Source organism: Mesocricetus auratus, unplaced genomic scaffold, assembly GCF_017639785.1.
Source record: "Mesocricetus auratus isolate SY011 unplaced genomic scaffold, BCM_Maur_2.0 Super-Scaffold_6723, whole genome shotgun sequence".
Lineage (NCBI taxonomy): Eukaryota > Metazoa > Chordata > Mammalia > Rodentia > Cricetidae > Mesocricetus > Mesocricetus auratus.
This window is the reverse complement of record NW_024429183.1, coordinates 13473450-13488506: the sequence shown is the minus strand read 5'-3', so window position 1 is coordinate 13488506 and position 15057 is coordinate 13473450. Positions and strand designations below refer to the sequence as shown.

Here is a 15057-nt window from a genome sequence, read left to right as displayed (position 1 = left end):
TGGGTGGCCTTGCTCTTCAGACTCGGGAAGTCACCGAACATCCAGCTTCTTTGATTCTAAAAGAAATAGAATGATGATGTTTGTCTTTGAACTTGAATTCTGTGGTGTGGGCCATTTGAAGCAGAAGGCTTTGACATACTCAAGATGAAGAGCCAAGAACGCCTACCCAGTTAACTTGTAGTCTTGTGTTGCAGGCAAACAAAAAATCCCTTTGGACGGTTAAACCCAGTAAGGGCATGGTTCCTGCAGAAGATGACATTCCGCTGACCCTGACTGCCAATCTGAACGACATAGTGACATTCAAAGACACAGTCATTCTGGAGGTTGAGCACAGCAACACCTATCGGATCCCTATCCAGGCTACAGGGATTGGTTCTACCATCGTGTCAGACAAGCCCTTTGCTCCAGAACTCAACCTGGGAGCACATTTTAGGTAAGGAAATACCATGGAGCAATTGTATAATTACATATGTCACAGTCTTAACTAAGTAGTACTAGCTCCCCATCGTCTCCTGTCCCGCCCTCACTGTCTCCTTTCTTGATGAGTACACTGGACATTTTCTAGTCACAGCTTGGTTACATTCGTTACAAGAAGACATTTCCAAGTCATCGCCCTGTGCTCTAGTTTCCTTTCTGTTGCTGTGATAAAACACTGACCAAAAACAACCTGGGGGAGGGGTTATTTCATCTGGCATTTCCCTATCACAGTGCATCACCTGAGAGAAGTCAGGACTCAAAACAGGAGCTTAAAGGCAGGGACGTGGAGGAATTCTGCTTGTTGGCTCACCGTCAGACTCTTGCTCAGCAAGTTTCCTTATACAGCTCAGAACCATCTGCCTAGAGAACAGTAACACCCACAGCGACCTGGACCCTCTACCATGCATTACTAATCAAGGCTATCCCCTAGAGACATGCCCACAGACCAACCTGAAAAAGGTGATTTCTTAACTGAGACTCTGGTGAGTTTTTTTTCATATGATTTTAGGCTGTGTAAGGTTGACAGTTGATAGTAACTGGAAAGCCTGCTTACATTCTCCAAGCTAGGCCCTCCTACTCTGGGCAAAGGGGTGGTAACTACTTTATGATGGATTCAGTATTTCTGCATAATTTCCTCTCCAATTTTAGTACACTTCTCATCCCTCTCCACAAATGTAGAAAACACTGACACAGCTTAGTGTTACCCAAGTAGAGTTCACCTAGAAAGGTAAGCCATTACAAATGCATAAGGCATTGCAAAGCCAGTGACTTCTGTGGATCATATTTCATCTATTTGCTTCCACATCATAGTACCAATGATTGAGCTGCAATTGTTTTCCCTGGCTTCCCAGGGAAAGCTGGAGGCTCTGAATATTTCAATAAGAGGCAGTAGACCAGAGACCCCTGGTTCCACAGGGGCATTGTGTAGTTATCAGTAGTTGACTCCCAGGATCTGGCTGATTTGTTCTTCTCAGGTGCAGTACTAGAAAGACACCTCATGGCTGCCCCTCTAACCTGATTTAACAATCCCTGAACCCAGCTCACATGCCTTATGTTCTGAGAAGTCCTTCCCACAATCCCATCCACCCCCTGGTTCTTAACTGAAAAATACCACAAGCAATAGCAAAGTGACAGCCCAAGGAGTTGAACTGCATGTTTTACACATGTCCAGTTGTACATTTTTTTGAGTCAGGTAAATATCAAAACCCTCCTCTCTGCTTTATCTTTTGACTGTAAGGAAAGACATTTGTCACTGTGTGCTAATACTGCTACTTAAACTTCTTCTTCTTCTTCTTCTTCTTCTTCTTCTTCTTCTTCTTCTTCTTCTTCTTCTTCTTCTTCTTCTTCTTGTGGTTTTTTTTGTTTGTTTGGTTGGGTTTTTTGTTTGTTTGGTTTTGAGGGATTTTTAAAATAATTTTAAAGATTTATTTAATTTAGTATTTATTTATTTATTTATTTATTTATACAGTGTTCTTCCTGTAAGCCTGCAGATCTCATTATAGATGGTTGTGAGTCACCATATGGTTTGCTGGGAATTGAACTCATGGCCTCTGGAAGAGCAGCCAGTGCCCTTAACCTCTGAGCCATTCCTCCAGGCCCTTGTTTTATTTTTTTGTTTTCTGGTTGTTTGGTTGGTTTTGTTGTTGTTTCAAGACAGGTTTTCTCTTTATAACCTTGACTATCCTGGAAGTAGCTCTGTAGACCAGGCTGGCCTCAAACTCACAGAGATACACCTGCCTCTGCCTCCTGAGTACTGGGATTAAAGGTATATGCACCATCATCACCACCCTGCCCATTTAAACTTCTTAAGTGCACACAAACCTAATTATAGAAAACAATATTCTGCACACTGTATTTAATTGTTTGGGATTATTCAAAATCTATAAATAATGTCAAATATTGTTCCCCAAAGGATATGCTAGCCCTTACCTGGAAATTTGAGGGCTAGCTAACAGGTTTTATGAATATATAAACAAACTGTAGTTAGCTATTAGTTTCCCCTCTGTCTAAACCCTGTTATTCTTCCTTATTAACATATAATCACAATGCCAACAGTAACCAAAAGAATGAGCAAAAGCCATGATGGGTATATCACCGCCCACTGCCTGTTTCTATGAAGAAGGTTCTGTTGGCATGCAGCCAGTACATTGGGCTACTTTCACACTAAGAAGGAGAGTCAGGTAGTTATGCCTGAGTCATGTGACCTAAAAGTCTATGGTGTTATCCTTCATCTCTTTACAGAGGCAGTTAGCCAAACCTGAACTAAAGGAATACCCATATGCCACTTCTTCTGATCGCGTATTTTGGGTCAAATCTCTTAGATATTTAGAGCTTTTCTCCCTTCTTAAAATGGAAGTTAAATGACTCTGATGGATGGGTTTCTGTGATTATTAAAATCACACTGTAAATACGTAACAATAGCTATACCTAGTTTATTCATACTGTATATGTTTATTTTTTTAATAAGTTCTTACAAGAAAAATAAACTGTTGAAGATGAGTTGGGATGTTTGTGTTGTGTTGTTTCTGCTGCTGCTGCGACTGCTGCTGTTTTTCAGAAAGGATCTCACTATGCAACCTAGGTTAACCTCGGACTCCCTATGTAGACCAGACTAACTTGAATTTATGGTGATCCTGTTGCCTCAGCCTCCCAAGTGCTGGTATTACAGACATGCAGCACCTTGCCTGTCCAGAGATGAGCTTTTTTTCCTTGAAGAAAAATATATTGATTAAGCCTATAAATGGGGAGGGGGTTGCGCGCGCGCGTGTGTGTGTGTGTGTGTGTGTGTGTGTGTGTGTGTGTGTGTTCTAACTTATTTCGATCTACCTTAGAAATACCATCTCCTTCACAAAGAGCTAGGCAAATAAGGAGGTCTTTAATAAATAGAGAAGGAATGGATTAGCAAATGAAACAGTTACAACTTGAAAGCATGAAGAAACGAGGGGGCGGGGGAATCTGAGGAAAGTGTCTAATCTAGTTGGTGTTCTGGTCTCCTTCAGTCCAGCCCCTCTGTCCTGCCAAGGCTTAATAGGTTTGTGTTGTTCACATTGAACTCCAAAGGAAACCCACCACCAGCAGACACATCCCAGTCAGGAGAAATGGATTCAACGTGGGTTTCTCCTTCAGCTAGTATTATGCTTTCCTTTCCTTACCTCAGAACCACCTCTCATGAAGGAGAGTGTTAACTCTGTCCATGAATCCTATGTGGGCCTGACCTGCTGGGGAAGACAAAGTATGCATGGGCCACTTTCCCAAAGCCCTTATCTACCAGCGATTCTGGGATAAAATTCCATACTCAACCCAGTTCATGACTCAACTCTGGGAGCTCTTGAATCACACTACTAGTTCTTAGCAGCATTGTGACCTAGACTCCATGAATTTTTTAGAGGAGTGTCTTGGTGCTCATTCTGTGGTACTTCCAAAGGAATAAGTTACAAGGGTGTAGAATCGAACCCAACAGTCCTACTCTGAGCCTGTCAATGCCTGCCCTTCTTCTCCAGCCTGGATACGCACTATTACCGCTTCAAACTGACCAACAAAGGACGTCGGGTCCAGCAACTGTTCTGGATGAATGAAGATTTCCACCCCAATGAAAAGCAAAGAAGTAAGAAGGAAGCAGTGAAGAAGGGACCTACAAGCGGCCATCGCCAGTCCCAGGCCTCCCAGGAACCCACAGATACAGAGAGCCCAGTGTTTCAGCTTCACCCTGTCAGGATGGAGTTGTACCCAGGCCAGACAATTGATGTGATCCTTGAAGGCTATTCTGCCACTCCCAGGGTAAGAGAAGAGCATGTTGAGAAGCAGTTTTCCTCCCAAGTAAATCTCTGCTGTGCTGTATCTGCTTCTTAGGAAGGTCCCTTGACATTTACCTCACAGACTACACTGAGTTGCCATGGCAGCATCCCTTGCTTTCAAGGTTCATCTCTGCTCAGTTTTCTGTTTGTTTCTATAGCTACTGTAATCCCAACCTTAAATGATCATTTAAAGCCTGTTCTCATTGCCACAGTCAACAGTGACCAGTCAGCAAGTCCCTCATAGAAAAATGTCCAGTTTCCATTCCAAGAAAAATTTCTTATTAACGTTTAGCAGTCTTATCTATTTTTTTTCGAAAATACCATACTGTTATAGATGTTCTGGGTTGCCTCTGCTATTCAGGCATAGCCACATCTCTGATTTTTTTGCAACCTTTCCTGACTAAAGGACATCCCATTTAAAAACATCATCTTTGGGGGTAGCTGAAAAGATGGCTCGTAGTTAAAAGCACTGGCTACTCTTGCGGAGGATCTGTGTTTAGTTCTGGGTCCTCACATGGCAGCTCACAGCCAGCTATATAATTCCAGTGCCAGGAAAACCCATGACTGCTTCTGGCCTCTTCGGGCACCTGGCACATATGAGGTATGCATATATACATGCAGTCAAAACATTCATACACATACAGTTTTGTGTAGATGAAACTGTCATCATGTTAATCTCTAGCAATGGGATTTCTAGTTTTGTTTACATCAGTGCCAGACATTCAGCTTAAAACACTTAAGCATATTGGCACTATGTATCTATTTATTACAGTCCCTTATGGAGTTTGGATATCACCAAGTACCATATAGTCACCCAGGAGTAATCTTTCCCATTCCCAAAGCATAGACTTTCTGGATGGCATAAGATGTTTACTTGAGCTCCTGCTTAGGAGGCTTATGGGATGACACTGAATTTTCCTCTTCACAAAATAAGAAGCAATAAGAAAATGTCTCCCAGAGGTAAAGTGGGAAATCTGGTCCATTTGTTGGCTTCCTTAGGGTCACAGATTCTACCTTATTTCTTTTACATTATCTCTTCACAACGTATTTTCAGGTAGAATACATCCTCCCTGCATAAAGGGTAACCTATCATTGGGGAGTCTTATATGATGTGTCCCTTTTCTCATTATTTGGGGCATCAGCCAACTTTGTGTATGTACCATGAGATAAATACTTCTAGGCACTAAGGACACAAAGATGAGCATAACACATGCCCTAGTCTTAAGACACAGTCTGCAGTAGAAGCATTTTTCTAATGTGGTTACCAAGAGCTAAACATGTTTTTAAGAGGCATTATATCTGGACTACAAGGGAAGTAAATTCACCTGGAGCTTCAGTGAAAGCTTCCCTGTGTAGGCTTGCAAATCATGAGAATGTTGAGTTCATTAACAGCCCAAACCTGAGTGCTCATCAGTCCAATCTATTGATGGCATGTGTCTACTCTTGGGTCCTTTCTGCTTTATAAAGGTCTGGCCTTCTTGAGTCCAAAGACACATTATACTGTTAGGTCGTTAAGTTTTCTGAAGTCCAGTTGTTTCAAAACTGCTCATGTATGTTGTGTGCAGAAAGTCAAAGAAAAGCTGGTGTGCCACGCCATTGTCGGATCCAAGAAGGGAAAAAGCTTGCTGATGTACGTGAACGTCATCTGTGAATTTATAGCTCCTCTTATCCAGCTCTCCACTAGGCAGCTCATATATCGACTGGAAAAGGTCAGTGGGGCTGTGCTAGGGAGGCCTGGCTGTTCTAGCCAGAGCCCATAGGCTCGTGCTTCCGTGTTAGAAGCTAAAGTAATTGGAATCCTGTTAATATGTTGTTTTTTCTTTTAAACCTTCAGAGGCCAGTACATATTTAGCTAAAAAATTCTGAATGTAAACCTATAATACTATGAAATGGAAATCCTGTTTGCATCATTCCTGGTGCATAAGACCAAAGGGAAGGGGTCTATGGTTGCAGAATACACATGAAAGTGTGCAAATGCTCCATCATTTTGCTTTAGGTAGAGTAAATATCACTGCAGAGAAGGGGTTGGAGTAGAGTCAGCAACAATTATAATAATTAGTAAGAATGACTACCACCAACTGATTACTATTGCTAAGCATCCACATTCAATTACCTACATCTCTCCAGGTGCCCTTCACAAAATCCCACCATGGTTGGCCCCATTATCATTCTTGTGATACACATAGGGAAGCTGATGCTGCCCCTAAGATTGCTATGGAATAAGTAATCAACTAAACCCATTTAATTTGCACTCTTTCATTTATATGGCTGTAGATATCTGTGATTATTGTGTAGCTATTAAGGTCATGTAATAAATTGGTGAACATGGGCTCAGAGAAGAGATGGGGGAAGATTGGTTATTACCAAGAGCAGGGATGGGGCAGTGAAGAGGTGAGGACAGCAGCGGAGTAGGGAGTGGCCTGCTCCTGGGTTTCCATCCTAGGGCTTTCTGAACAGAGGTGAGTAGAGCATCTGTCCTAAGCTGGAGGTGAACCAAAGCTAAGAGAAGAGACTGGTTGGGATCAAAGACTGTACACAGGTTAGGGGAGTGTCATTGTTTCAATTCTGGGGATAAACAGGTTCATGGGTAGCTCAGGGGGGTGTGGCCTTAGTTGTACTCATACTTGTTTGATCCAAGGCCACTTCCTTGAGCAAGTGCCTCAAGTTGAGATTAAAGTAAAGGTAGAAGTTAGTCTGATGGCAAGGGAAAGAACTCCAGACTGAGGACTGATGTTGGGGAGATATGAACATTGAGAGGGGACCCCAGACAGAACAAGCCAAGAATGACCAGAGTCACCCTAGAAAGGAATTATACCAAGAACAGTGAAGGTAGGTCTACTGGAGATGGGGCATAGACCAGCTACATATGGCATGCATGTTAGACATGTTCTGCACTTTGGGGTTCATGTTAGGAAGTTGTTAAAGGTCTTCAAAAGAGGTAACAAATGTGGTCAGATTTATTCGTTAGAACAGAACCCTAACCCTAACCCTAACCCTAATCAGAATGTTGGCTGCTGAGCAGAACATTATTCAGACTCCTCACACATCAGACACTGTGTGATGCTAGTAATACAGTCATGAGGATAGCCCTTCCCTGCTGAAGCTCATAGCCTGCTGGGAAGACCAAAAATTAACTAAGCCATTGTCCCATTATCTATTACTGTGACAGAAAAGTGAGTGTGTCACTGTGCCTGACCAGTCACAGGTAGGTCAACTGGGGTTCTTCTCATTACATCAGAGTTTGAAGGAGAGCACTCAAAACCATTTATTCTGGGGTAGATTCCATCATACTTGGTTCAGTAAATCTGATGAGGACTCCATGGACAAGGTGCTATGGTAGGATATGAAAAAAAGAAATTTTGCAAAGTCCAGGGGGTCAGGGAGACATACAAGTTCAATTCCAATCAGGTTTTTGAATGACTGCCGTGTACTGGGCACCTACAGGGGATACAGAGAAGAGTCTGGCTTCGCCAGCTTGCAGACCTTGTGGGTATTGGAGTTGAGTAAGGGTTTAAGTGGCAGTAGAGCTAGCCGTGAAGCTGACAAACTCCATGACACACTGAACTTGGCGATGCTTTGAGAGTGCTTGGGAAGGTTCACTGCTGCTTCCAGACCTTTCATTGTAAGCAATCAGAAAAGATATTTATTGGCAAACAGCCTCACTGAATTTGGTAACTTTATATTTTCCTGAAAACAGCTATTTAAAGGAATTTAGTGAGGATTTATTGAAAGTGGTTCTGTGCAAGACATTACATGTTTAATATGCAGCATAGTTTCTTATTCAATTTTTCTAAGCCTGTAAACACTCATAGCATATGCAGACAGTGTGCCCTTTTTGTCTTTGTATCTGCCTGCCTTTTGACAGAAGCAGGGTAACATATTCTTGCTTCAATGTCTTGTTGGAGATTATCACTAAATTAAAACATACAAAATTCTTAATGCAGTAATAATTTCTCGTTGGATTAGAAAGTGGATTGAGGCTCAATGAAATAGTTCACCAAGTAAAGGTGCTTGCCACCAAGCCTGATCATCTGTGCTCAGTCCCCCAGGACCCACATGATAGAAGGACATAAGCAACTCCGGCAAGGAGTCCTCTGATCTTCCTGCTGATTGTTTCTGCCCTTCTTTCTCCACAAATTCAGAAGCCTGAATTGTCCTCCACCATGTTTTCCATTGCTCATCCATATCCTGTCCATCCTTAGAGCTTACCAGGGATGGTGATGGATACATCTGCATTGCCTGGCATGCACAAGAGGCCTGGGAGGGCTTGGTATTTGAATTGTCCAGCAGACAACCATTCTGCCTCCTTGCTGTTGGCCCAGGGCAGTGTGTCTTTATTAGAATATAAAGATATAAACCCTGCCCGTGGGGAGGACTTCTTTCTTTCTTCCCACTCCATCAACTCTATGCTATTTGTATTGTTCATACACTGTGGTGATGAAACAGCATCTCTGTGGGATTGGAAAGGTCAACTGAAACTTGCTTCATGAAGTTCTAGAAGCAGACTGTCTGCTGATATTTGGGAGACAAACAGCCCAGAAAGAAGGGGTCATTTTAAAATAGATTGGCTTCTCCAGACTTCAGCTCCTTCTCATCACTAACCTCCAAATGGCCTCTTGCCAAAGCCAACCAAGTGTGGCTTCTTCACTTCAGAGCCATCTGCAGTGACACAGCAGCCTTCGGGGAAGGTCACTGTGCGGACTGCTCCCCAAGCAGCCTGCTGCTGCTCAGTGGGCCTGACTATGCTGCTTCCCCCTCCGTGAACTGATAATGCAAAGGGAGCCAGTGTCTGTGCTCCTTTCTTAGAGGGCGAGAACCAAAGGCTGGCATCGTGTGACAAATCCCAGACCAGACTTCTGACACAGCCTTGGTAGTCCACGGGAGCTGTGGAGAACCACTCAAGCAGAGGCTTGAGCCAAGAGAAACTAAGGCATCCAAGCTCCCCCAGGGCCCAGGAAGCCTCAGAGCCACAGTGGGGGGAAGACGATGCTGGAAGAACAGCTGGCAGACTCAGCCAGATCAAAATACGAAAGTTGGTGGGGATGAAATTAGAATGAGGAGAACAACTATTTTTAAGGGCCACATTTTTATTCGAATAACCCCCCAAATGATCAGAGTTTGTACCTTAGAAGCTACTGGTCACCTCCTGCTGATGCTAAAGTACTGCTTTTCAGATCACACAAAGATTAATGTACGCCCCAACATTAGAGTGAGGAAAACCCAGCCCGAGCAAAAGCATCTCACTCAAGAGCCATTCTGACCTTTTCTCTGGTTGAAAAAAAATGCAATCTATCAGGTCTCACAGAGGTAGACGGTTTCAGCATCACCTCTTCTGCTATTGGGGAAAATGTACATGGAAGATGTATGAGTATTTGCCAACATGACAAGATAAGCACGTCTGTAAAGTGGATATTTAAAACGGAAGGGGAATGATCATAGAAAAGCCAAATGTTTAATCTGTTGTAACAATTCCTCAAGTATTTTCACAGTATCACTGATTCATTAGACTTTGTTCTGTGGCAGTGTGTGCAGTGCGTGCGTGCAGTGCGTGCAGCTCGAGGTGCATGCAGTGTTTGTTCATGGTGGGTGCAGGGTGTGCCGCGTGCAGGGTGTGCACAATGCTGCAGTGGCAGTTTGCTCTAGTAGCTGGGCTTCTGTAGGGTTTCAGGGAGTCATTTTGTTTTGTTTTAAACTAAGCACTCAGAGCCTCTCAGAACTCTACCCTCTGATTTCTGGGTTATATAAGTTCATGTTTCAGAATACCAACACACCTCATTCCACTTCATTTCCTAAGTCTGTACCAGGGGAAATAAATGTCTCTGTGAAGGGAGGGGTGATGAGGTTTTCGTTCAGAACTAATGAGACTTGTTACTTGGGGCTCACTGAACTTATTGTGACTTGCCTTCGTTTCTTCTTTTTTCCTTTCCTTTTGTGCAGAAGCCTAACACCGTCCTGGAACCTGATTACCAGCCCTTGGCTATAAAGAATGTCACCACCCTGCCTGTGAATGTTATGCTCTCAACAACTGGACCCTTCTTCATATGTGAGACTGATAAATCCCTGCTGCCCGCAACTCCTAAGGTAACTCGGCAGGGAGAGAGAGAGAGAGAGAGAGAGAGAGAGAGAGAGAGAGAGAGAGAGAGAGAGAGAGAGATGTAGCTGAGACCGAGAGAGAGAGAGAGAGAGAGAGAGAGAGAGAGAGAGAGAGAGAGAGAGAGTGTAAAGGAGGAGAATAAAGATATATGGCCTAATTTCGGTCCAGAAAAAAATTAAAATGACCCAGAAAACCAATATGAAAAAATACAGAAAATTGTTATTAAGCAATAACTTATTTCAACTCTCAGTTGGTGGGAAGCCTCGTGCAATGGTATAAGACCTTCCAGCCCAGCAGAATAACTCACTAGCTCCTGCCCATCATAATGGCATTAATCTATACAAGGCAATAACTTCCTACTAGTGAAATCTAACCAAAGACCCTGCCTCAAGGAACTGACCAAGTCCCAGTGAATAAGTCCATCTCCAAATACTGAGAAACCTGATCCAAGCTGAGAGAGAAGGGTACAAGCCCACCCCTGATGCCAGTCTGAGGCCGGAAACAGCACTTTCTAAACAGCCCTTTGAGGTGTCCCTGTGGTCTTTGCTGGGCACGAGGGTTGATGGCTATGGTCAGGTGATGCTGCAGGGCTGTGGAAAAGGACGGGTAAAGGACAAATCAAGCTCACACACTGTCTGAGAAGCTCGGCCTTCCCTTCTAGAGAGACCGCCAATGGAGATGTGCAAACGAGGGCAGAGAGCAATGTCCAGATCTCTCAGACGAGAGGGCCTGTGGCTTAAGGAGACTTGCTGTGAGCCACACTCAGCAAGATGGATCTTTGAAGTGGGTGGGGACAGAGTGCTTGGGGAGAGGGTGGGCCAGAAAGTGCCCACTTGGTCTCCTTTGACCACAAGGAGGGAAAACCAGCTAAGATCTCTCAAGATAGAAAAATAAAGAAGAGATGAGCCCCAGTGAGACACAGAAGAAAATACACTACAATGGAACCAAGGAAAACCCTCTACAGCCTCAATGGAAGTACAGCTGACATGACTTGGCTCTGGAGAAACCTCAAGGATGATGCATGAGTCCTCAAAGAGATAGCAGGTGACATCACATAGGACAGAACAAATGGATGGGAGGACGTGAAGATTCAGACATGAGTACCAGTCTTAGTCAGAAGTATTAGTCCACTGTTGTTGTTCTTGTGATTGTAATGGGGTAAAAACAGAAAGCCCCCCTCTCCCCCAAAAAAGAAGAGCCCAAAGCAATAAAAAAGTGGATAGGGGATACACGTAACTAAAGAATATGATTTTAAGCTTACATAGATAGATAGAATGATGCTTTTATTGTGAGCTGGAGGCTGGAAATGATATTAAAATCTGCATCCCAGAAAATGTTGCAATGGAGTTGTGGGAGATGAAAGAGAATACATGTGAGGAGAATGCTGAAGATGGGGGTTTATGTGTACCAGACTCCACCAAGAAAATATGGGCAAAACAAAAAGAGTACTCTTCTCCAGAAATATGGGTTAAAATATTTGGGGAAAGTCTCATGCTTCAGGTGGTATCAGCCCTGTTGACCCTGAATAGTCCCTCGCCCTTTTCCTCATTCTGGTACCCAGCTGTGACTACAGCCTATTCATCCCTTCTTGGCCCAAGAAAACTACCATGGACCAACCTCATGAGAAGAATTAAGAAATGAAGGGTTGGAGAGATGGTTCCATGGTTAAGATCATTGACTACTCTTACAGAGGACCTAGGTCCAGATGCTAGCATCAATAAAGTGGCTCACAACCACTGTTAACTCCAGTTCCAGGAGACCTGATACCGGCTTCTAGCCTTCATGGGTTCCCACACACATAGTACTCAGAAATTCAACACACACACACATGAATAAATATTTTTAAAAGGTTTAAAAAATGATGGCTTGTTAGTGATGGGGACAGAGGGACAGCAGGGTGGGTCAAGAGCTTCTGTTCCTAGTGGTACATTTTCAGTTTTAATATTATTTATTCATACAGTCTGTAAAAAATTCAAATTTATTAAAAATAGAGAACATCCATGAACCAACAAGAAAAAGAACTGCAGCCCAATAGAAAGTCAGTTCACAGAAAGAAAACAAAATGACTCTCAAACACAAGAAAACAGCTTCTGCTTTGCTCATATCGGAGCAAACAGGCATGCAGAACATGCAATAACCCAGTCAGATTAGCAAAGAGCAAAAGGTGCATAGCACTTAGCTTAGGCAGGATGTGTGGACACACTCTCCTATGATGTTGGGCAGTGTGCAGTGCAAGGCAATATGCCAATAGCTATCACGATTTTAAATATCAGTACCTTTTGACCTAGTAATCCCATGCTTAAGGATTTATTCTACAGACCCAAGATACAAGATGACACATTTGCAAGGGACAAGAGCATTCATCAGATCAGTGCTTATAAGGGCAAACATTTAGGAACCAATAACCTTGAGTGAGTGGTTGAGTGAATGATAACAGGATTATAAAATGATATAAAATGAGGCATTTTTGTTCTGTTTTAAGGAGGCAAGGGCTGGAGAAATAGCTTAGCAGTTAAGAGTACATGTTACACTTTCAGAGGACTGGGATTCACTACCCAACACCCATATCAGATGGCTTACAACTGCCTGTAACTCCAGTTCTGGGAGATGTGGCACCTTCTCTGACCTCTACCAGTATCTTCTCTTCTGTACACATACCCCCACATAGATACACACATACACATGATTAAAAATAAAATATTTTCAAAAAGCAAATATTGTATGATCTTATATTGAGAAAAGTGAAATGCAGATAAGTAAGAATTATCATATGTAAAAAGTAAACGTGCATAAATGTGATTTCATGTCTGTGGAATATCTACAAAGATAAACAAGACACTTGTAAAGCTGGATACCTCGTGTGAGGGAAGCTAGGGTAGAAGTGTGAAGATGAGTAAAAGGCTGAACTGATTTTGTCACAAGAGTCATTGATAACCCAGGAACTGTAACATCTAAGTGGAAAAGAAAAGAATTATTCAAAGGGTTTTTTTATACTGGTCTCAAAGTTCTCTACAATAACTTAATGTTACCAAGGAAATGACTAGCATTTTAATAGAAAATTGTGATGCAAGGATTTTAGAGCCATCCATGGTATCCTTTGAGGAAAAAAAAAGATTTAAAAAAAAAGATGCTCTCTGGACACAAGGGAAAATTAACCATTTAAACCTCCTTGTTCAAAAGAGTTGACAGTGGATGAGGTTCATCCAAAGCATCAAATAAGGCACTTGGAGGACCTAAAACCACTAATTCTGACCCAGATGCTCACGTTTGGTGGGAATTTATGGGTGTAGCTTCTGAATTAGTAGGAGACACAATCTCACAGAAAACTCCATGATGATTCTCTGACTTTAAAAATCTTTTCTCCTCCACCACCATGCCCCCATTGCAATGTTCCCTAAGCCTTGGGTGAAGAGTGTTTCATAGATGCCTCCATTAGGATTGAGCTCCACAACTCTGCATTTTGGTTGGCTGTGGTTTTCTGTACTGGTCCACATCTATTGTAAAGAGATGTTCCCTCGATGAAGTTCATCCCTTTTTTACAATCAGATATCAATAAAAGCTGCTTAGCATTTAGGCATCATTTTCTTTATTGAGAAGAGATCATCATAATATTTATATGTCACACACTATATGCTGAAACAACTCATCTCTATTAATTCATTTCATCCCCTTCAAAACAGGTAGGGAGGGAGGCACTGTCACTACCCCCATTTCACAGATATGGAAACTAAGCTTCTACATGTTTTTCAACCTCATACAGCTAGAATCTGGGAGAACCCAGCTCCAAATGCAAGCACACTGACTCCAATCTTCCAACTTGTGATTAAGTCCCTTACAGAAAAAAAAAGTCTTCCGGTTTAAGATTTGTTTTTATTCCTTTAAATCATATGCATGTGCATGCAGATATGTGTGCACATTCATGTGGGTATGTTCACACCAGTGCTGGTGGTCAGAGTCCTGAAGAGGGCATAAGATCCCCTACGCTGTGAGTTCGAGGCCGGGCTGGACTGATAGCCTCCAAAACAATACAGAGAAACCCTGTCTCATAAAAGCCAAAAAAAAAAAAAAAGATCCCCTGAGTTGGAATTACAGGCAGTTGTGAGCACTCAGTATGGGTGCTTGAAACAATTTGAGTCCTCTGCAAGAGTAATGCCTGCTCTTAACCACAGCCATATCTACAGCCTTCAGCCATATCTACAGTCTTCAGATTTTTTTAATTTCATCATATATTTTTAATAAAATAATATAATGGAGCCCCATTTTTATAAAGTTCAACCCTTTACCCATCATGCCTGTGGCTAACATTTACCAAAAATACTAACTCCAAGCAATAACATGGTGAAGGATCTCTAATTTAAAATTTTTAGATCTTGCTAACATGTCTAATGTCTATAAAAATCTTGCCTCTTAAAACAGTTTTAAGCACATTCCTTTAATCCCAGAACTCCAGAGGAAGAGGCAGGCATATCTCTGTGAGTTCCAGGCCAGCCTGGTCTACAAACAGAGTGCCAGGACAGCCAGGCCTGTTACACAGAGAAACCCTGTCTCAAAAAATCGAAAGAAAACAAAAATTTTTAAGTTACTCTTCAAAGGCAGACACGTGAAGATGCATGGAGATGACTCTGTCTAAATTGTACCAGGGAGCATGTATGCCAGAAGCAGGACGAAGGGCAGGTGTCTGGTAAGCCCTTG

At 42.6% G+C, this 15057-nt stretch overlaps 1 protein-coding gene across 5 annotated transcripts in view; it reads left to right on the top strand.

The window, feature by feature from the left end:
* Positions 1-15057, top strand: part of Hydin (HYDIN axonemal central pair apparatus protein) — a 352162-nt gene that overhangs the window by 179260 nt on the left and 157845 nt on the right. For all 5 annotated transcript variants that reach the window (XM_040736928.1, XM_040736948.1, XM_040736939.1 and 2 more), the window contains exons 20-23: positions 195-433; positions 3978-4254; positions 5837-5980; positions 10209-10352. In XM_040736928.1, coding sequence (XP_040592862.1) covers positions 195-433; positions 3978-4254; positions 5837-5980; positions 10209-10352 — 804 coding nt within the window. The remainder of the gene's footprint in view (positions 1-194; positions 434-3977; positions 4255-5836; positions 5981-10208; positions 10353-15057) is intronic.